This window comes from Stylophora pistillata, chromosome 4 (genome assembly GCF_964205215.1).
Source record: "Stylophora pistillata chromosome 4, jaStyPist1.2, whole genome shotgun sequence".
Classification (NCBI taxonomy): domain Eukaryota; kingdom Metazoa; phylum Cnidaria; class Anthozoa; order Scleractinia; family Pocilloporidae; genus Stylophora; species Stylophora pistillata.
The window spans coordinates 25,293,792-25,317,063 of record NC_142522.1 but is presented as its reverse complement, the minus strand read 5'-3'; the positions used below and the strand labels follow the sequence as shown (position 1 = coordinate 25,317,063).

At 37.5% G+C, this 23,272-nt stretch overlaps 1 protein-coding gene and 1 pseudogene across 1 annotated transcript; both read left to right on the top strand.

Moving 5' to 3' along the window:
* The first annotated feature begins 253 nt into the window (after positions 1 to 253).
* Positions 254 to 22,218, top strand: LOC111332767 (heparan-alpha-glucosaminide N-acetyltransferase). The gene is made up of 19 exons (XM_022938202.2): positions 254 to 412; positions 1,106 to 1,242; positions 2,998 to 3,110; positions 3,415 to 3,518; positions 4,534 to 4,603; positions 4,914 to 4,974; positions 5,635 to 5,703; positions 6,255 to 6,304; positions 9,625 to 9,701; positions 14,152 to 14,182; positions 14,822 to 14,961; positions 15,252 to 15,364; positions 15,510 to 15,637; positions 15,951 to 16,074; positions 18,244 to 18,330; positions 18,789 to 18,863; positions 19,124 to 19,191; positions 19,977 to 20,089; positions 21,292 to 22,218. The coding sequence occupies exons 1-19, from the start codon at positions 325 to 327 to the stop codon at positions 21,471 to 21,473; spliced, it is 1,830 nt and encodes a 609-aa protein (XP_022793937.2). The 5' UTR covers positions 254 to 324; the 3' UTR covers positions 21,474 to 22,218.
* Positions 6,312 to 9,304, top strand: LOC148733016 (uncharacterized; annotated as a pseudogene).
* Positions 22,219 to 23,272: the final 1,054 nt, after the last annotated feature.

Genomic DNA, 23,272 nt, shown 5'->3' with positions numbered 1-23,272 from the left:
GGGTTTAATTTTAAAAGCTGTCCTTTGAACAACAACACTGGCAAAGAATACTTTGTAATCGAATTAAGTTTTGTGACCTTTCGTGACCGTTTCGTCTCGTGATCAGTCTAAAGTCGAGACCAATGCTAAAAGGAATTAGAATTAGAACTAAACTTAATCTTCAACTGTAATTTCATCTCCCCAAAGTGTTGGTGACTCTTGTGTAATAAAATTAATGAAAACATTCGAACAGTTCTCGACTGCTAGTTCCCTTTATTCCCCCGTCCGTTTTCCAGCTTCCGATGGTCTTTCTAGTTCCAGTCTCTTTCTGATCCTTTTTGTTCCATGGAAATCCGTTTAGACGGTCACATAACATTCATGGCGTTTTCTATTATGTTTTTGGTTCTTGCACTGCTTTCTACTCGAAGATTAGGTGAGTTTACATTTATAAGATGACTAAGACACAGTTACTCTCAATAACGAAGGCACAAGCTGTTCCAGAAACGGGCTGTAAGCCCAAATATGCATCGAAGGTGTTTGAATTGCTCAATCTTTCATCATTGGGCCATGTCCTTGGATTTGAATGATGATGAGTGCAATACACACTCAAATTTAGTGTCTTGAGTAAAAAGTTTTGGATAGAGAGATCGAGTAGCTCTTGATTGTCAGATTTAGAATTTGCTCAGGTATCGTTACCATCAGAATTTTCTCTTCCTCCCCCCTGAAATCCTTCGAGTGCAATTTCCTTCCCGGAATCATGTGACTTCGGGGATTTCTTTGAAGAGTAGATGCGAAAAAGTTGGGAAAAATTTAGGCAATAAATACAATTTAAGGAGCGAGAAAAAAGCTAAGTATTAAAACTTTTGATGTAAACGTTTAAATGCTTGATGCGTCTTTCTGGGCTCTATGTCTTACTTTTTGCTTAATGGAAAAATTATTTTTAATTTTTTTATCATTACTTTTTGTGATGATTTTTTTTGCGATGTAATTTGAAAAATCATTGAAAATATGAAGCCATGGATTTCACTGCCATACAGTTGTATTGTATTGGCAGATGATACACATGTACATGTATAAATATTATTACCAAAACAGTTTTCATTATGTTAAATTCTTGATCATTTAGGGCTTGCAAGTCTCCATTCGCCATCTAAGTCTGACTTGGAATCACTGCCAATGGACACAGCCTTGCTACAACTGAGCTTGACTTCAAATATAAAGGGAAAAGTTGATGTATTTGGCATCTCTAGTAACTGCCATGGGGTACTACCATGATATATTTGTTATTATTAAAAACTAGATCATTGGATAATGCAATTCAAGACTTTTTATTGGCTTAGCCAATATGGTATATCAGCCAATATACCATAATCTACAAATATGGCAAGCGTACGTGTCAGCTTAAAATTAAAAGGGAGCTCAAAATTCAAAATTTAAAAAATTTAATAAGTTAATTTAACGTTTTTAATAAAACAATTATTCCACTCACGCTTGTTGGATATGCGATGATTATAGCCAACTTGGCGCTACGCGCCTCATTGGCTATCTATCATCTTATATCCAACGCGCGCTCTTGGAATAATTGTTTATTAACAGTACTTCAATCCTTACTCTGGCATCTCTTAGTTTCTGTTCATCACTGTTCATCAGTAAAAAACTCAGTCAGTCGGTCAGTGAGTAAGTCAGTTAGTCTGTTTGTGAATCAGTGAGTAAATCAGTCATTCTCTCCATCAGCCTTTTGTTTAAAATCCACTTTTCCAACAACCCAGGTTGACCCACTGTCTCGTCCTACAGCTGTCCCACCAAATTTCTTTCCAGCTATTTAGACAAAATTATAGCACCTATCATCAAAACTTTTCCATCACACCTTGAAATTTTTTGCAACTTTAATTTTTTCAGTCAAGACAACGTCTATTAACTACTGATATTATATCTCTTTATACCGTCATTTCCAATGGTGAAGCTCTCCAGCCTTCAAACACTTTTTTGATCTTGATGTATTGCTGAGGAACCTAGCTCTAAAACACTACTCTGCATAGCCGAACTAGTCCTTGAACACTCAATTGTTTTTCATTTGGCAGCAACTATTACAAATGAACTAATGGCAGGGCTAAAAATTGTTGCACGGTTGCACAGTTGCCAGTGGCGAGTTAAAACTGACCAAGGCCACCAAAAGTTAAGCTTTGAATGCCCGATGTGCAACTATGCTACGGAATTTCAAAAAGTTGCAATGTAAATTATGGGAAGTACAAAGTTAAAAATAGAACTCCATATGATTGTAGTTCAATTGGACTACCTTTCTCTTCGTTTCTTTGCCTGTACTCTAAGATCATCCATTTTAGTGAACTTTTAGTTCTGAAGTGGAAATTCCGAGCATTTTAACAGTGATTTTATGAGTGATCCACATTCACAACATATAGACACCATTTTGATTTTGTGATTGCCACGTGACTCTGGACTTACCCAGAGTTCTGTGCCTGAATAAACTTGAATAAAAGCCATGGGGTATTTATTCAAGTTCTTCATTTTAAACTAGAGGAAATTGAGGGCTACTTCATTTTGGGATGGGCCACTTAGAATTCAAGGAAACTGGCCCGACTTGCCACCAAGCACTGGAGTTAATTTTTAGCCCTGCTCATGGCATAGCCATGGGTACCAAAATGGGACCCAGCTTCGCCAATGTTTTCTTAAGTCATTTCCATTCAACATACTGGCCCCAAACCTGAACTCTACAATCATTACAGTGATGGCTGTATTGGTGCTACTTCCTCTATCAGGGAGAAGCTACATATTACTCAATTTATAACTGCTGTTAATTCCTCTTAATTTCCAATACCCATTTTTTTTCTATATTATATCAAAGTTTCAATTGAAGGCGGTGGTCTGTGCACTAGTGTGTTGTAGAATAAGTTGACAGAGATCATTATTGTTTAAATATAATGATTAATTCATGGTTGTTCTGCCATAGAGTTTTGTAATTACTGATAATTGTTTTGTATTTTTTACATTATTTTGTAGTGTACCTTTCAACCTTTGGTCAAAAACTTGAATCACTCTCTTAATATAACTGTGGAAACAAATTTTCCATTTACAATTTTTGTCAAGAACTCCAAAGGAACACTTGTATGCAAGTAAGTACAAAAATAATTAATCAGTAACTTTAAAGCTACATCAAAAACTTCTCAATGATACTGAAAAGTCTTAACTTTAGCAGAAGCCCAGGGGCAATTAGAGGTTTAAAACAGCCTTTGCATTTAATGAATAATTGAAATGCTTTATGGCTTGCATTGGAACTTCAACAAATTTCCATGTACTTCTCAAAACAGGCATGTATTTAGATATTCTTTTGCAAGAAAATAATTATTAGATTGATGAAATAAACTCTTCTGGTCTGTTTAATGATATGACAGTAATTTGAGTACACTTGTGTTTTAGAAACCAAACCCAATTTGGAGAACATGGCTTCTATATTTACACCATCCATGGACCTGATAGCTGTTCTCTAATTGGAAAAAGAGATCCAGACAATGCCTATTTACGTAAGTTTTTACAGAGCTCTGCACTTTCAAAGTGGATATCTTTATTTCCACTTTTATTAAATAAATTAAAGTAAATCTAAGGTGATTCCTCAGTATTGTGCTGCACATCCTGTACTGTACATAAAAATATTATGTAATTATCTAATCAGGCAAGTAAGCACATGTGCATTTTGGGAACATGGTTTTGCTTTGCAATCAATGAACCAGGTAAAGAGGTACTATGGTCTTAAGCCCTTGAACAAGCACAGTGACCTAAATTTTATAAAGCATAATTTTGTCGTACAGAATATCCCTCTAAATTGGAGAAATCGAAAAAGATTCTTAGCTAAAATCATCCATGAAGCCCATTACTCAAGGACACAAATTATGACCTTGAAACAGAGCAACAGATGGACTGGAGAAATGTTTTGAGTTATTGTCCCTTAAAATTGTGTGATTTTTTCACAACTGTATCAAATTGTTCCATAGGCTCAAAACTTTTTGCCTAATAACTATCAAAGGAAAGTGAATGAATTAAATAACACATGATCAGTGCCAGTTCAGGTATAAAATTAATGTGGTTAATTTAGCACATCATACATGTATCTCTTAAACAAGTGCAGTGACCTATCAATTTTATTGTATTTTATGAGACAGACATTGGTCTAGAGCATTGAGGAAAAGATAAAAATAAAATGATTCGATAACCTTAGGTGAGGAATCACCTTAGATAAAATGGATAATTATGTTTAAGTTTACCCATGAAGGAGAATACTGCATCCAATAGGATATAATATGGCAACTTTTTGTAGACAGTGTGGTATGTGATCTGGGAATCAAACATAATCTTGGGCCATGTTAAAAAAAAAAAAAAAACAAACAACCAAACTTGCAAACAAAATTGAAGCTCCCTTGCCTATTTGTGGTTTGTGGTCCTGAGTTTTGCTCCCTGATTTTAAGACATAAAAATGAATTATTGCAAGACTAGTCTATAATATTTTCTTGTTGACAATTTTAACTTTTCATTTGTCTTCAGCTTTGTTGTTCGCATTTCTGGTTACTTTTGGAGTTGCCTTAACTTGGCTGGTGCTTCTATATCTTCTAAGGTAAGAATTGAAAGTTAATTTACAGTCTATTATTTTGTCTCTAGCTGCCTTTTTCCTAACAAATTACACCATAGATAGGATGCTGATTTAATGAAGCCAATACAGCTGCTTCCTGTTCAACTTTCATGTACACTACATGTCTATTAAATCATGTTGACCAAAATGGGACAGCTTGAAGTACTGAACCGTGGTCAGTAAATATTTTTTTCACATTGTTGTCAAATTGAATGTAAATTAGTGAAAACTCTCCCTACATGTAGAAAATACAATTTTGTCTTCAGCATTGACTTTGACAAGTTTGATTTAATAGGAAATACAATCTCTTGGTCAGCTGGGAACTGTTTCATGACACAGAAAGTCTTATCAATGCGGTAAGCATGATGACATATGGGATGACATTGTTAGGGTACCATCTGTCATGGAAAGTAAATGAACTTTAAACAAATGAATAAATAAAAACAATTAGTAATGTTATTACTGCCCAGTCAACAAATTAGACAAGCAGATGGACATGAACAAATGGACATTTATAATTATATTTAGCTGTAGTATCAACCTTTTGGTTACAGCTACAGGCTGTATAATTATGTTGTGCCTGAAAAAGTTATGTGTTTTAAAAAATGAGTTTCATGTGAAAATGGTTTCAAAATAGTTTGATTTGTCTTTCCTTTCCTTCAGGACAACAGCATTAATTTTGTTGTACTTAACAATGAAATCAGCATCAACTGTTTGCTTAAAGCTATATGTTGCACTTTAAAGTAATTTCTTAAAATGAGTTTCAGATTAAAATGGTTTCAAAATGGTTTCAAAATGGTTTGATTTGTATTTTCTTTACTTGAGGACAACAGTGTTTTTTTTACTTGAAACCAATTTTTTTTAAACTCCAGGCAACTTTCTTACTGATGGCAAGTATTAGAGACTGTATTTTTTTTTGCTTCCTCTGTGCATTTTCTCTTAGTATATAAACAATCATGTAGCAGTCAATGAAATTAGGTAGAATAAAGTTGTTTTTATTCACCTTTGTTGATCAGGATCTTGGAAGTCCTAATTTCAATGGCCCAGTGGATGGTTCAGCACATCATATTGATCATGATGAATTGGTAAGTTTAATTGAATCATACACATAAATGCTCGAATCAGCGCCCAGCTTCAAATAAGTGCCCTGCTTCGAATAAGCACCCCTCCTAAGGTTCAAAATTTGTAATAAGCACCCCCCCCCCATCCCCTGAGAAAAATGAGTTTCGGTACTCGGTACAATATACGAGACGTGTACGGTTTATATGGTTCTTTTAATGAAATGTGACATTGTTAAATAGTATAAACAGTAATGTCCTTTCAAAGTCGCACGGGTTTGCTTCTTATTTCTTCATTTCTTATTTCGAGTTCGCAAAAAGTAGTTTTCTACAAGGTTTTTGGATTTTTATGTTGCAGTTTGGTTGTAAATAGACATAAAAATGGTGTCATTTTGAGGCTAAACATTGATAAATGAAATAAGTGCCCCCCTTCAAATAAGCACCCCCTTTGAATTAGTGCCCCCTCTCTCGCCTTAGAAAATTTGATAAGTGCCCCAGGCGCTAATTTGAGTATTTACTAATTTAAATTTTTCTAAGATATGAGAGATCAAAAATTCATTTCTCAAACTATTTTTCAGCGTGAAAAGCCAAAGAAACAAAGGCTTAAATCCTTGGACACTTTTCGTGGGTGAGTCTCCATTATTCAATAAGACTCAATCAGTTAAATAATTATTACATGGTGTGCCATTCAGAGAGTCACTTGATCAGTCTTGTGATTGACTGAATTATTCTATGAGTTGGCTGCTTTAGAGTCAAGCTGTGGTAAAAATTGGGGCAGACTAGGGAAGTACTGTGAGGAGGGCCCCCAACCACCCAATCTGACCCTACAGTCTCTGCTGTCCTTTAGTGATCCTTAAGCTAGTCAGATGATTAATTTGGTACTCTGTATATGTTGGGCCACAGATTTGGACAGTTAAGAATTGGATTTGTCATATTACATGCACGTAAAGCATGCACTCTTGCATTTTTGAGTGAAAAATCATGAATTTGGTACTCAGAGGACAGGACACCTGGGACATAGAAATGAAAAGCAAATTACATCAGAGATTCTAAATAAGTACATCTTTGGAACATCAAAGTTTACACAAATCTATTTTAATGATTACAGCAGTTTGACTAATATGGCTTAGCTCAGTAGGGAGGTCTATGACTAGCTTAGTTATTGGAGTATCCATCCATGGAACTAGTTAAAAAATACTTGATATTAACCTATTGACGTCCAGTGCGCCCGTATGCGCCCATGGGGACCCACACCCTTTCTACGCCTTGTGACGTCATCACTTTTAACCCTGGAGCACGAATTTGAGCACGTACTTTAACAGGTTGAAAATATCTTAGAGACGATACCAGAATGAGCGCAATTGAGTGAAGGAGATTGGAGAAATAGCCAAAAAACCATGTCACTTTGACCTGAAAATCTGCACAAAAATCCTGTTTCATTACCCACCTACCTTTCCGAGCATGTGCTTTGAAAATAATGAGTAGTTTGTGAAAAATCTCTACACCAAAATGAAGCCTACTCAATTTCCAGCAAGTGAGGAGAAACTTCAGGCAAGGAGAGGGGGAAAAAAGGGCAGGAGAAAGAGAGAAAAGTAAAAGTCGTAAGTGGAGCATGACTTTTCAACCCAAAAACTATGTCGAAATTTTGCTCTCTGCGCTTGCCCAAGATTTTCAGGCCGCCATTTTGCATTTGGATCGAAAGGCCGTCGAGTGCACGAGCTGTCAAGGGGTTTTTGGTAAGTTTGAGCTTTTAAAACCACAACAGTGACCCGAAATCTGCTCGACTAGCTTCAAACACAGTTTTCCACAAAAGCTGTGGCCATTAATGGGTTAAGTAGCTCACAATTTTTTTTTTTTCATGTTTCATGCTGGTGACAGTTGTTCTTAAATGATATGTAATATATCAAAAACGAGTGCGAGTGTTGGACCGGGATTTCCAGACACCAAGAAACAGATGAAAGCACTCGGCCTATGGCCTCGTGCTTTTATTGTTTTGAGGTGTCTGGAGACCCCGGTCAAACATGAAGCACGAATTTTTGATATGGCTTCTAAAACTATCCACACTTCTTTAGTAATTAAGGGTTATTGTTTCATGCATTACTCTAATTTCCCATGAGAATATGTATTTTAAAAATAATCCGAATGTGGGAAATTTGTTGTTGTCCATTGTAAGTCATGTGGTAGTGAAAATGACAGAGTCTTTTGCAATGAATACTGTAAGCCATCTTCATTCTCCAAAAACTGGGGAAAAAGAATCAAAGTTGCTGCAAGGAAGCATTCCTAAGTCAACTGCCTACAAAACAAAATGGGCAATTAAAATTTTTTCATGAATGGCAGATAAATAGAAAAGTTAAAGTTCCTGTACTTGATTCTGGTGGCGCTTTTAAAGGTTATGGAGATTTGTACAAACAAAGTTCAGTCATTGAGTACAGATTTGGCAGATAGGGATGCCAATGCTTTAAACTACTGGAGTTAGTAAATTTGTCCAGGAGGTTGTGAATAGTGAAGGGAAGGTGTATCCAGCAAGAACCCTTTATGGAATTATCTGTGGCATCTGAAGGCATTTAGAAGAAACTGTGGGAAGCAAAGCTTTAAATCCTTTCGATCCTTCAGATAAAAGGTAAGATCATAGTTATGTTCATTGCAAGATATCATTTTCATTAAATACTACAATTAGAATAGAGATTTATCTTTTTTTAATCTTCCTATATTATTTTAACGCAGATTTGCCATTTTTCGTCATTGTCTTGATGCTGATTTGAAGGATAGCATGCGGCAAGGTGTGAGTTTGCAAACAAAGAAAGAAGAGAAGGAAGCTGTCACAGATGAGGACAAAGAAAAGTTCTGGAGTGCAGAATCATTTGGCAGAGGAACAGCTAAGCAGCTATTAGATACTATTTATTTCTATAATGGTAAAATGTTTGGATTATGCAGTGGCAAACATAGGAAGATTTGTGTGAATAACTTTTCTTTAGGGCCAAATGTTATTAACTTTGAAGAAAATTTAATATGTAAAACTTTCCATGGAGGTATAATTAACTGACCTTAAGTGTGAACCAAGAAAAGTGTTTGCCATGAGAGAGGTCAAGAGCATGATGGATATTTAGTGCAGTTTTATCAGTTGTACATTGGATCGGTTGAAACCCTTTCATAAAGAAATGAAGCTTTCTATTTCAAGCCAAAGTCGAACACGTTGTCTTTTGAGTCAATTGTCCGGTAGGGATCAACACCTTGAATTTTATTTTGCCAAATTTGTGCAAGGCTGCGGGAATCAAAAGAAAAACAGCACGTTGTTTGCTTGTCACTTGTGTTTCTAAACTCTTTGCTAGTGGTGTAGAAGAGAAATTAATTAGAGAGAGAACCAGGCACAGGTCTAATGCATTATTTGCTTATGAGAAAACAAGTGCGAAAAAAGTTTCTCATGTATCAGCATTATTAGGAGCAGAAACGAAGACAGAAAATAAGAAAGAGGAATTTAAGTGTAACGGATACGAAGAAAAAAGCTCAGAAGGTTTTTCAATTTTTAGCGCTTCTTCGTTCACGAATTGTGATGTAAAAGTTTTTGTCAACGAAAAAATATAACTGACAATGTAGCTGATTAATAATTAAAATGATTAATTAAACTGGAGTATTGTTTTCGTGTTCAATTTGTTTTGTTTTTCATAAATCTCTATGTCCAATGAGAAGACAGATGAAAACCACGCATGGTTTTGATATGTGTTCCAAAACAGGTGTGGTTTTCATCTTTGTTTTCATTGGGTATCAAAACTCATGCATGTGACGAATTCAGCCATTTTTTATTGGCTATCAAACTTATGAATTATTGATGAGTTTTAGAAGGCTGTTCCCACAATGAGTGAATTTGATGAAAAATGGAAGGGCTTTGGTCACCTTGTTGGTGTTTGCACTTGGGTGTTTTTGTTTATTAAGATATGCCATTCCTTGCAGGATTGCATTGACAATTATGATATTTGTCAATTCTGGTGGTGGTGGATATTATTTTTTCAAGCATGCCAGATGGAATGGTGAGAATCTTTCTAGCTCTTGTTTATTGTACTTTTTAAATGTTCATAATTATTGATATGATTTAAAATACTGGTACCTGACCAGTTATGAAATGTGTCAAGCCACTGTGTCGCCAAAATGAAAGTAGTGTTGAGGGGCTTTCACAGTGTTCAACCAGCTTCTGAATAGAAAAGCTCTGCCCTGATTGGTAAATTCCCTGCAACCCAGGCATGAGTTCATCTCAAAGGGCAGCTTCAACACAGATGCAACATTGCATGTGAGATTGACCGCTTGTTTTGGTTAACTTTGTCTACCTGTTTTTTTTTTTTACTTAATCCTTAAACTCCTAAGATCTGCTTGTTAATTCTCCCCTCTAGCTGTTACACATTAATTTTTCTTGTAAATAAGATAGGAGAATGTGGCATCATATCAAGATAACAACTACCTGATTAACAGGGCTCGACACCAACAGTAGCCCACTAGCCACATGTGGTAACTGGTCACACGCTAAATGCCTCAATATGTCTCGGACTATTTTCCAGTACTACTTAGACCAGCCCGATATTGATTGGACCTGTCCAGCTTGTGCTCTACCGCCACTAACGGACTCCTTCTTTGAAGAAGTTTCTGAAGGTCATACACTAATTCCAGCCGAGGAGTATCAAGCGGAAACAACTCAAAATACGGCCTTCGAGCAGTTTCTTTATAGAGATGTCACAGAAATTACTTCTGAAAACGATCAGCTAGAACTCTTTAGGAAACATCACAATAAGGATTTCTTAATTGCCCACTTGAACATTAACAGCATCCAAAATAAATTTGAAGAACTGACCGAAGTAATCAAGAAAATCAACGCCCACATAATGTTCGTAAGTGAGACCAAGATCGACGCGAGCTATCCCAACGCTCAGTTCAAAGTTCCGAACTACTCCCTCTACCGAAATGATAGGAAAAAGGGCGGCGGTGGAATTATGGCTTTAATATCTCAATCGCTAGTCAGGACACAGCTTAAACCTGATAAATCCTTTAAGACACTGGAAATAATTGCCTTCGAAATCAAAACAGATATGGACAATATGGTAATTGTTGGCATTTATCGTCCCCCGAGAGCTCTGTGTGGCGAATATCGAACACTGTTGGAAAGCGAACTCAGTTATGTCTGTAACTGGGCAAGCTTGAACGGAAATTTTGTTGTAGTTACTGGCGACCTAAATCTGAACAGACTTCGCCCTGACAAACCTGAAGGTAAACTGCTTCTCGATTTGGAAGTTGAACAAGGTTTTGAATGTCTAATTACTAAGCCAACAAGAATAGAAAAGCGTGGAATAATTATAACAGAGAGTTTAATAGATGTTTTTCTCACTAATAGACCGGATAGCTTCCAGCTATCTGGTAATTACCATCCTTGCTTAAGTGATCACGACCTTGTTTACGGTGTCCTGAAACAGAAAATAAATCACAACAAACCAAAGGTCATCACATTTAGGAGCTATAAGAACTTTGACCCTGAACATTATAAACAGCTTTTGTCCTCTGCCCCATGGCACGTTGGACAATTGTTTGATGACGTCGACGATCAAGTTTACGTGTGGAATGCACTTATGAACAATATACTGGACGAAGTGGCACCTGTGAAAAAAATGCGTGTGCGTGATAAAGATGTGCCCTACATGACGTCTCATTGGAAAAGTGCGATTAGAACTAAACGCAAAGCAAATGACAAGTACTTGAAAGACAAAACACCAGAAAATTGGGAATTACGACGTGAAGCCAGAAACGAGGCCACTAAACAAAGAAGAATCGCCATCAAACAGTACTGGTATAATAAGTCAAACGATTTGAAAATCAATCCCAAGGCGTTCTTCAAAACTTTCAAGCCATTTTTGGGCTCTAAGAGCTGTACTGAAAGAAACGACATCCACTTAAAAATAAACGGCAGTATGATAACGAATCAACAACAAGTGGCTGAGGAATTGGTTGAGCATTTTGCTACCTTGGCGGATGGCATTGGCGGTACAGCGATTGAAAGAAAGTCAATAGAGGACTTTAGAGACCATCCTTGTGTTCAGAGGATACAACATGAAAATAGGAATTCCACTCAGACCATCGAAATCGAATTGGTTACACAGGGACAAGTCCTTGCTGTTCTTGATTCGCTGAACATAAACAAAGCCACCGGCACTGATGGAATTCCTTCAAAGGCTTTAAAAATAGGTGCTAATGAATTATCCGCTCCACTAACCACCTTGTTCAATTCTTGTATTAACAAGAATGCATGGCCTAGTGAATGGAAGTATGGGCATTGGGCCCCAGTATACAAAAAGGATGACAGGAATGCAAAGGAAAACTACCGGCCCATAACTCTCTTACCATGTGTAAGTAAAGTTCTTGAGAAGTTGGTTGGAGCGCAGATCAACTCTGGCTTCGGTAATCGCATTTACCAACACTCATCCGCTTATCGCAAAGCTCACAGCTGCGAAACAACATTGATCAATTTAGTAGAAGATTGGAGACTGGCAAGGGATCGAAAACAGGTTGTGAGCATACTTTCAACTGACATGTCAAAGGCATTTGACTCCTTACATCCACCACTACTTCTGAACAAGCTTGAAGCGTACGGTTTTCAGGAAAGCGTTATTCAACTTTTAAACAGCTACTTAAATGAACGGAAATATCAAGTAAAGATCGGCTGTCATGTTAGTTCGAGCCGATTCGTGAGTCGTGGCTGTCCTCAGGCTTCCGCGCTTGGCCCGTTGTTATGGAATGTTTTCCAGAATGACCTATCCTACTGCCTAACAGCGAACTTGTCTATGTATGCCGACGACCATCAAATTTACCACGCAGGAGCAGACCAGGCAGCTGTGACTTCCCAGTTAAAGGATAGTGCCAACTTAGCAACAACGTGGTACAATTCTAACTTATTGGCGGGAAACCTCAAAAAGTACCAAGTTTTGAACTTGGGCTCCACTCAAAATGACAGCAATATTTGCGTGAATGATGTTGTGATTGAAACTAAAGATAATATTATACTTCTAGGAGTAGTGTTAGATTCTAAGCTAAATTTCTCTGAGCATGTAATCTCTATTTGTAAAAAAGCCAGCCAGAGAATTGGTGTTCTAATGAGACTACGTAATTTAATTCCTATGAAATCTAAGTTAATATTATTCAAAAGCGCGATATTACCATTCCTCACGTACTGTCACCTAGTGTGGCATTTTTGTAAAGCGAGTGACACTCGAAAGCTTGAAAGACTACAAGAAAGAGGACTTAGAGCGGTTTTCAAGGATAATAATTCTAGTTATGAACAACTATTAGAGAAGGCAGATCTGCCAACACTACTAAATAGTCGCTTACAGGATCTGTGCATACTTATGTATAAAGTAAAACATAAACTGTGCCCTGCATATATAAGTAACATCTTTAAAGAACCAAATAGTAATTACAATCTGCGGCAAGCAGATTTCTCTATACCTAGGTATGAGACAGTCACCTATGGCAAGCACTCTATTAGATATTTAGGGCCTAAGCTATGGACAAAACTACCCAAGAGTATCAGGGACGTCACAACCCTAACGTCGTTTAAAAGCAAGATACGCCAACTCAATATAAGTGAACTTTTAGATGATGGCTGCGCAGGCTGTAGCCTTTGTTCATTTTGACTTCTGTGTGTTTTTACTATAAATCTCTTAATAAGTTAACTATAGATATTTTATCTACTACTGTATTTAGTTTGTATATTCTCCCCTAATTGGTGTCCCCAAATTAGTAAGGGATTTGTTCCCTGGCTAGACGGTTTTTGACACTTTAATAAAGTTTCTACTACTACTATTTCCACTCGCCAGTTCGGCCAGTAAACAGAATGAAATTGTCGTAAAATCTAAAAACATCTAAGGTGTCACTAGCCACTTGGCTTGTAAGTTGAAAAGTTAGTGTCAAGCCCTGATTAAGTATTCTGACTTGCAACTTGTTTGCTGTATAATGTGTGTATTTTAATGGGAGAAGGTACTTGTTAATCACCTCTACATGTGTAGCAGTGAAAGGATTAATGAATTTTTATGTTCGAGTTGGCCCCTCTTTTAGAGAAACTATCATACACTTTTTTTTAGATATAGTTAGTTAACCTTGGCCCAATCTAATGGACCATTAAGGGCAGTAAATATAACTTATACCTTGATCATGTGTGCAAGATAAATGTTCCTTAGCAATACGTAATTATTGGTAAAGGCTGATAGTTTGGAAAGAAACTGTTTGGGGCTGCGTCGGTGGGAGTAACGAAATAATTTGGATATATCAACAAAGTTGAAATGGTAAATTGGCCACCATAATGATTACAAAAGCTGACGTCTCGAGCGTTAGCCCTTCGTCGGAGCGAATTATTGGTAACCCTATTTAAATGAATTCTAGCACTTGAAGACAATAGAACAGGGTATGCTTACCAGCCACAGTAAATAATTCCTTTCTCTCTTACAGGACTAACAGTTGCAGACCTTGTCTTTCCATGGTATGTTTTTACTATATTCCTTCTACATTTAACATTTTTTACGTATTTTTTTTAATAATGAGTTACACTTAGAGCCCCACTTACTCAGACTCCCAAGAGAAACAAAAAATTATTTGAGTTAGTTAGTTGGGATTTGAGTAAATAACTGAAAAAAATGGGTTGAGGGAAATCAAATCTTGTTTGTTTGAATTAGTGAGGGGTTTGTCAATGAGGTTCTAATGTAGCATTGATTTTCAATCTGGACAGTAGTTTGTTTTTAGCCATTGTATTGTTGGCCATTGTGTGTTCTTTGTTAATTTGCTGATTGATTGATTGATTGATCAATTATCATAATGACTGCTGTTTGACTGTTTTATCATAAAGTCATATATTTTTTATTTACAAGTACAGTGTGTGTCTCCATAGGATAATTACTAAAAGGCATCAATTTTGTATGAGATAATTAATAATATTTTATCTTAAAATGAGCATTTATTTAGTTATGAGGAAACGAAGCTAGGGAAAATGATGTAGACACAAAGGCCTTTGCAAGAAAAGTCTTAAATTGACGTTTAAACGAAGGTGGGGCGGAGAAAAACTCTGCAAAAAGAAATTTTTGATAAGGAGATATTTACCGACTTTTTTCTTTCTTCTTCATAGGTTTATGTGGATTATGGGTGTTTCCATGACTATTTCATTTCAGTCAATGAGACGTCGCCAAGTTAGGCCCATTACCATCTTTACCAAGATTATTCGTCGCACACTCATTCTGTTTGCACTGGGGCTTTTTGTCAGCAATTGTAAGTTGATGATACTCTGTTAAAAAGCCCATATGCAACTTTCAGCAAGTTGTTTGTGCTTTGTTTTGTGTTTCTGTTCCTGTAACATCCTCCTTCAAACTGTGAAATAAAACGTTATTACTTTCTCCTCACCTTTTTTGCTATTTTATGGTTGCCTTTTCACTCAATTTCAATATTCTGCTCTGTTTGGGATTAAGTGACATGTTCTCAGCCAATGAGCATGCTGAAATTTTTGCATGTACATGACAAAGGTTACTCTTCTTACGGGCTGAAATTTTGTTGGCACACAGATGCAGACCTTGCTCACTACAGAATACCGGGAGTCCTACAAAGATTTGCCGCTTGCTACTTTATCATTGCTATGCTCCAGTTGGTTATTAACCCTAGAATTGATTCGATTCTGGTAAGTTGCATGCATACAAGTACTTGCACAACAAAGCATGCTAAGGGCATTTGGTAACTGCTCTTTCAGTTGTTTCATTGCAATCTTAAATTCAGTTTGTTCCTTTCCTTCATGGATTGAAATGTGAATACTTTGAATTTGATAGCCAGTTGCGGCATGGTGGAACCCCATCAGGGATGTCGTGGCACTGTGGGGTCAGTGGTTGGTGATGGTGGGTCTGTTAGCAATTTATATCATCATCACTTTTGCTCTCAAACTTGGTGGTTGTCCGAGGTAAGGGGCTAAAGAATTGTTCTTTTGACTTTTAAAATTTTCGTTTTCACTTGTATTGCTGACAACTACTGTAAGCAAACAGTAAACGGTAGAGTTAAGCGGTGTGCAAGACGTTGATTGCATATGAGCCAAATAATCTCTTAGCTCGCCAACGAGCTCTTCCTCACTTACGTAGTTGAAGAGCGTTGGATCGCGAAATAAAAAATTTTAGAGTTCGATATCTAGTGGGAAAACTCCGATTTTTTTTTTCTTTATCACACGCTTGTGTCATATGGAATGACGACTTTTATTATGAGATATTTTGTTTTTACAGAGGTTATGTCGGACCTGGAGGTCTTGCTAAACTTGATGCTTACAACTGCACCGGAGGGAATGCTGGTTACATTGACCGACACTTTTTTGGACCAAACCACATATACGGGCATCCTACCTGCATGGTAAAGTTTTTAAATAATTATACTTTCTTATCTTAAAAATTTAACGGTAATAGATTTTTCGAGCACTTTTCGATATGATGTCGTAGAACCAAATCCAAGAAGTCACATTGAGCAATCTGAAGAAAGGTTCACATAGGAAGTAAGCATTGGTAGTTCGAAAGTATACACTCATAACGCTGGGAAGCTTCACAGGTCATTGGGTTCGTACGGGTCCTGGAAAACCTGAGAAGTCCTGGAATTTTATTTTAACATTTTCCAGGACTGGAAAGTCCTGGAAAAGACTACAGGGTCTGGATAGTCCTGGAAATTTGTTTAAATCAAGCTAGAAAGTTTTCAGAATTTACGTGATAAGAAATGTGTATAGACTAAAAGGAGAATTGATTTTGAAATATTGGGAATGAAAGGGTTAAAGGTGAAATCTGGAGTCCTGGAAATATCAAGTTGAGTCCTGGAGAAGTCCTTGAAATTTGTTTCTGAAAAACGGTACAAACCGTTGTTTCGTTTTTTCATCTGATTGTTAAAGAGGGTGAGAGGGTGGTGTGATTTTTGTACACCAATTATATAGAGTAGTCATGGAAATCTCATGCAATTCCACATTTCTTTCGACACTCGACGGAAATTTTCTATGCTACATTGCTGTCGAACCTCCCGTGAACAATCACAAAAATTTGCATTCGCGTCAAACTCTCATATCTGAGTCAATGGCGCTTTCTACTATTACTAAAAATAGATTTTGCTACGTGATAACCTATGAGACCCCCCGCACAGACTCAGACAAACATTGCGACCAGCTTAAAGAAATGTATGAGCGAGAGCTGTAAAATTAAAACAAAACGACGGAATATTTCGTCAAAAAATGACTTGGCGTTCTGAAAGGAAGGGGCATGGTTGGTACCAAACACTGTTGTTGGGGTGAGTGTAAGACAGACTCAAGATATGCAGATAAATGGCCAAAATCACTCAAAGAGTGAAAGGAATTAGGGAAGAAAGTATTCATTCCTTTCCCAAAACCTTCGCGAGACATGGCAAAGTGCAAGCGTTGGCTGGTGGCTTGTTCGCATGAGTTTTTTACGGAGAAAAACATAACAAGAAACACCTAAGTTATATTTGTGCTCTTCACTGGCCCGGCGAAAAAGGTCCAACAGCCGAATTTCCCGATCCACTAAAGGCAAATCTAAGAGCAGCGCAAGTAAGTTGAGCACATGCTCCTTAGAGGAAAGCACCGAAAGAAAGAGAAAATTCAGCGTCAAAGAAACAGAAATTATTCAATGACAACTGCCTGAACATTAACTACATGAACTGGCATTTAATAGAAACACAATCAGTATTGAGCGAAATATACAAAAATCCGCCGCTCGTATCTTACAAAAGAGGGCGATCGCTCAAAAACATGCTCGTGAGAGCCAAACTTTGAATAGGCTATTCTAAACACGCGCTGGGGAGTCGTGTAGGCCTGTCAACCCCCTTTTTACATTGTTCACATCAGAATTTTCTTGAAAAACTTTGGCAGCAAACCATTTTCCATGATCGATTGCCGGATCAAGGGTGTGATAATTCCCGCATCTCACACAGTCTGTACAAGTTCTTCTCGTTTACCGCTTAATTTTAAGCCCCTACATTTTAACCACCGTTTTAGCTGGTCTACAGTGTATTCTTCCGGTTCTCTTTCAAATTTGGAGCCAGGAACGCCGTCCTCTTCGGTCAGAACTGTAAGGGAATAAGCGAACTACTCGCCATTTCCCTTGTGGTTCTCAAAGAAGTGGAGTTTGTTTGTCTGAGTCACGCGGGGGGTCTAAAATTTCATGACGTCATTAGTCTAAAGCGCTATTTTAGCAATGTCGCAGCCAGTTGGTCAACCAGTAGTCTTTCTCAAGGGAAACACCTTCGTTGTTATATCTGGTTGGTAGAACCGTTTGTAACCCGATACACCATCCCTCGAAATTCTGACTGGTAATGCCGGAAAATCTACACAATATCAAGCTTCCTCTATTTATCATCTTACAAAGTTCATAGAACCGGTATTGTTTCAGCCGGGAAAACGTAGCTCGGCGAGGTCGCAGAGAAACTTTGGTTTGCATTGACAGGTCCAAATATTTCCTGTTATTTTTATCTAATGTGACAGAAGTTGTTTGATTTGAGAAATAATACATGAGGATTTTCTCTTTTCAGGAAACATATAAGACAAAGGTTCCGTACGATCCAGAGGGCGCCTTGGGTACCCTGACCTCTGCTTTCCTGGTGTTCCTGGGAGTTCAGGTTAGAATCAGTAGCTTTCCATGTTATTCTCCATGCCATCCACCTGGAGTGCATCTAGAAGCTGACCTTTTTTGAAGCATGAATTACACGTGTTTTGCCGTCAGCCTCGCCTTTGCACTTCTTTCTGACCAGCCGAAGATAATTTTGAACTTTTACCTCGTGATGACCCTTCACCCCCAAGATAGCATTTTCTTTACTAATTCTCCTTACTGTCTGCCATTCAATTCTTACCATGTTAATTTGGAGAATTTGGTATTGGATCAACTGATAATCCCCCAATTGATATTTTTCTTTATTCTCATCACTTGTCAGTCTATCTGTCTCGAACACCGATGGAGTTAAATGAAATAGATTTTGTTTCTTTAAGCTGTAAACCCTCAAACGCTGTTCACCGTTATGGGATATCTCACTTTACACAAATATAACTACAATGTTACGTGGAATTTTCTGAATTTCAGGCTGGATACACCTTGCATACTTTTCCATATCACATATCTAGAACAAAACGGTGGATAATTTGGTCCTTAATACTTGTGAGTATCATAGAAAACAAACACAGTACGTTCCAAACAATCCTTTGTAATTTTTGTGGCGAGCAAGGGATAAGCCGCTTGTAATTAAGTGAATGATTATTTTCCTTCAATTTTAATTTATTTATCCTTTAACTTGTATTATCTTGGTTAACTTTCTCATTATTATTAATCGTATCCATATGACTATCGCTATCGTTATTGTTTTTATGGTCATTTTCTTTACTGATGAATATCATTGCGCGACTCCTTCACCTTTTCAGGGCAGCATCACCCTTGCACTCGCAGGCAAGAATAACGACAGTTTCATTCCGATAAACAAGAACTTATGGTAAGTGAGTGGGTGACTGCGCTACGAAGAATTCGAGGAGAGAACACTTCGGAGTATGATTACATTAGAGGCCGTGCGAAAAATAATTATGCTTCGGCGTCGCATGTTGAAAATGTAATCTTGAGTTCTTTCTATGTCATCCGTGTTATTCTCTTTTTCCTTAGCTGTTCTAGTTCCTTCTTTGTTTGTAGTATCTTGTTCAGTAGACTTTTTAAGGTGGAAGTAATTGCGCACATGACAGAATGCCACAAAAAAAAAAAAAAAAAAAAAAAAAAACCCGCTGGAATTAGATAATTTTTCTTTAAGCTTTTTTTTGTTTTAAAACACAAAGGCGCGCTATATAAGGAGGTCTTCCCTGGGAAGACCTAGGCTCATTTGTCACTCACCGTTGACGTGTGCGGGTCAAATTCAAATGCTGGTAGACGAACAAAAGGAGCTAATGAGATATCTATTGTTTACTTCCACCAGCATGGTGGCATGAGGTAACGTGCGAACCACCAACTTCGATCTCAAATTTACCGCCACAAATAAAGACAGTTTCCATTGGAGAAAGGAAATACAAATCTCAAAAATTCTTGTATTGTGATGAAGACATAAAACAATTTTGAGGAATGCGCCCGCTGTTCACTGATTTGGAGTAGCTGTAGCTCAAGCTGACTTGACTCTAAGGGTTCTTACATCACACGACGATTGATTGACAAATGGTCCAGTGGGACATAAGGCTCCTTTTATAGCGCGCCTTCGTGTCTAAGATTTGGTTGCCTAAACGACATCTTTGTTCCCAGGTCTGTTTCGTTTATCTTTGTTACTGGTGGCATGGCATTTCTTCTGCTAACATTTTGCTATGTGACTGTTGATGTCTTGAGATGGTGGAATGGTGCGCCCTTTTGTTACCCTGGTGAGTAGGAATTTTCAAGTGTAGCAATGGATAACGTATGTCTGCTCCCCCCTAGTCTTCCCATATTGTTAAAAGTGGACCTGCCACCAAAACATTTTTTTAAGGTGTGTGTCCTTGTGTGTTTTTTTAAAAGGCGTGAAGGAGAAGGATTTTACCTTTCAAATTATATTGTCTGTTGTAACCCAAGAATTTTTAAAGGTTCCCTGTCTTGTTCATCCTTATGCTTATTGGAGTAAAGTACCCATGTACATGTTTACTTTTAGACGATACCCCCAACCCATCATAACCGAATCCGGTTTACAACAAAAAAAGTCGTGTACAACCGATTGAGATGAAAAATTTCGTTTCTTTAAAAGCCTCACGCTCTTTCTTTTTCGCGGGATAAATTGAAGCGAGAATTCTTCCAAAGTGAACTACCTTGTTTGGAATGAATCCGTGGCTACAATTCGATACAAGAGTTTAGAGCATCGTATCTGTAACTATGAGATACAACCGCCGTTTCGTTTTGTTCTACGAAATAAGTTACTATGACTCCCAGTTGTGTTTGATGGACCTTAATGGTTCATCACCTTTATATAGGTATGTATTCCGTTGACTGGGCTTCTTTCCAACCAACTAAAAGCAGCGAAGAGTGACATGACATGACCCAACATCTCACTATCGCGCATGCGAACCCAGTGGTCGATATATCTGTGAAAGACGAGAACAGAACTATCCAAACAGAACATGCAAACTTTTATGACCGGACAGAAATAATTAAACGCATATACAAGGTCTAGGACTTCTCATTAGTTATCAGGGAGGATCTGGAAACGTTATTGAAGATGCATCGTGTAGCTAGACACCTTCCTACTTGCCCTAATCTTTTTTTCTAATTCTGCTAAGGTGTATTTCCTGCATAACTGGCGTAGATGTCACCATCAGCTGGCTCATTTAAAAGTAGTTCTTGTCTTGTGACAACCGTCAAATCATCTTAAATGTACCAATATTTAGGTCACGGAAATATTTTCTCCGCGCCACGGTACTTTCAATACCCCTTTGTTTGCCAGGCGAAACAAATGAGATGACTTATAAAGCTGTGACGTCACAGGTGGTCTTGTTTGTCTAGCTTACTTCGATAAAATTCGACGCAGGAGATTAAAGGTCAACAGGCTAAACCTTCCTTTTGAAGAAATTGAGAATAAATATTTAATTTCTTGCAGGAATGAACTCTATTCTAGTTTACGTGGGAAGTGAGATTCTGGGAAGGTACTTTCCGTTTTCGTGGAATGTCAGTGGTCACGTGCAACACGCAGAACTACTTGCTATGAACCTGGTTGGCACAGCCGTCTGGCTCATCATTTCATACTACCTTTACTCCATTAAGTTTTTTGTCAAAATATAACTGATAAAACCGCGTATAAGCTTTTAAAAGTAACGCAGTGGTTGGTTAATCGAGTATCTGAAGCCATCCGTAAATAATTCACACTTAGAGAGGTAATAATGACAGAAAGCATGATAACACCAAGGATTTTACGTCTGTGATTGCTTACAAGCGCTAGTTAAAAATGTTTCAATACAGGTCAAAACGGGGAACGGTAACGGTAGTGAAACGTGCAGGAAAACCTGTATCCTGTGTTAGTCCAGGAAAGCTCGACCTCATACATGCAGTTTGAGGCAAGTGCAGGAAAAGGTTCAGTTTGTTCTTATACCCCATTGGCTGATTCGTTAGTATGTCTCTTTTGGGTTGTGACCAGTGTAGGTTTCAGAACGCTTAGGCCAAGTCATTAATTTAGACAAGTATGCTTAGAATTTTAGTGATGAAAATTGTGAGAGTGAAAAGTTGAACTTATTTCTTACGTCGGCTTGGCCACCTCGAGCTCTTTTAAGAATGGTTTGCTCCTTCTTTAAAAACTTCATACCAGTCCTTTGTGTTATTCATCAACTATCAATCAGTATCAATGGATGATTTGTCCAGTTCTTCAAAGCGGGCTGAGGTCTAGTTTTGTTATTTGAAAGGGTAATTTTTCAATAATTTTTAAAAGTCAGAGTATTGTATAGAATTTAAAATAGAGCAAACTGTGTTTTGAGATTAAAACAGTGTAAAGGTTTATACGATTAAAAAAATAAGAGTGATATCCATAAGCTGATCTTTGGTTAGTTTTTAATTATTTACTTGATCACAACTAGACGTATAATCCCTCCATCGGTATAAGTTTCAAGTCTTATTTCCTTTTTATCCACGTTTACGTCTTGTCAAATTTGAGCGCTTTCCTTTTATCTAAATACGTCTGCATGGGTAAATAGTCAATTCTGTTAAAACCTCTGGCGGCGAGTTACATTTGATTTAAATATTCACTCACTTTCACGCATTTTTCCATGGAAAATGTTAAATTGGAGTTCGTCAAAATGCTGTGAAACGGCCTATTGTTTGTTTGTTTTCAGTCCATACGTTGAACTAAAGAATTCGTTTAATCTCTGCCATTCTTCATTTCAAGAATCTCATGAATATTATATTTTTCTCGTGATCAATGAGGCATGCTGTTTACATTTCATGCATCACTGAAGTCCGGGAAAATCCCGGCTTTCAGTTTCTGAATTACAACGCAGTATGCGCTTGAAGGAGCCAAAAGCAAAACATTTTGGAACTCACGCCATCAAATCGCATGATCTATGATACAGTAAAAACAGCGTTTACGTTGAAATTGAGGTCTTGCTTTGCAAGTGAAAAAGGGATGTACGGATGTAGTTCATACTAAACCCTAAGTTTACCTTTGTCGAGTCAGTTACTTCGGTACTCAGCATGCATGTCGAGACTTGCCTTTCTGTGATGTTATCTTAAACGATCGAAGGACGATTTGAATTGATGAATAAACAACCATGGAAGCAAGAATGCCTTGTGATATCCGTTTTCGTCTGGCACCCCAAAAGGTAGGTTATGGTTGAGAAGTCAACAAATATTCCTACCTAGTCCAGAAAAGACTGTTTTCAATGCAAGAATAGTGTTGAACACACTGGACCATGCGATGGAATATTCTTGCCAATGTAACACTACAGTCCTTGATTGCAGTCAGTCTACTTCTCATCGATTATTCTCTGATGAAGTACATTTATTAGTTTTTAATACCTTTATCTTTAATTTCAAGACAAATCCTATAGTGGACTGTAAGTATTATTAAATCAAATAAGAGGATTACGGAAGTG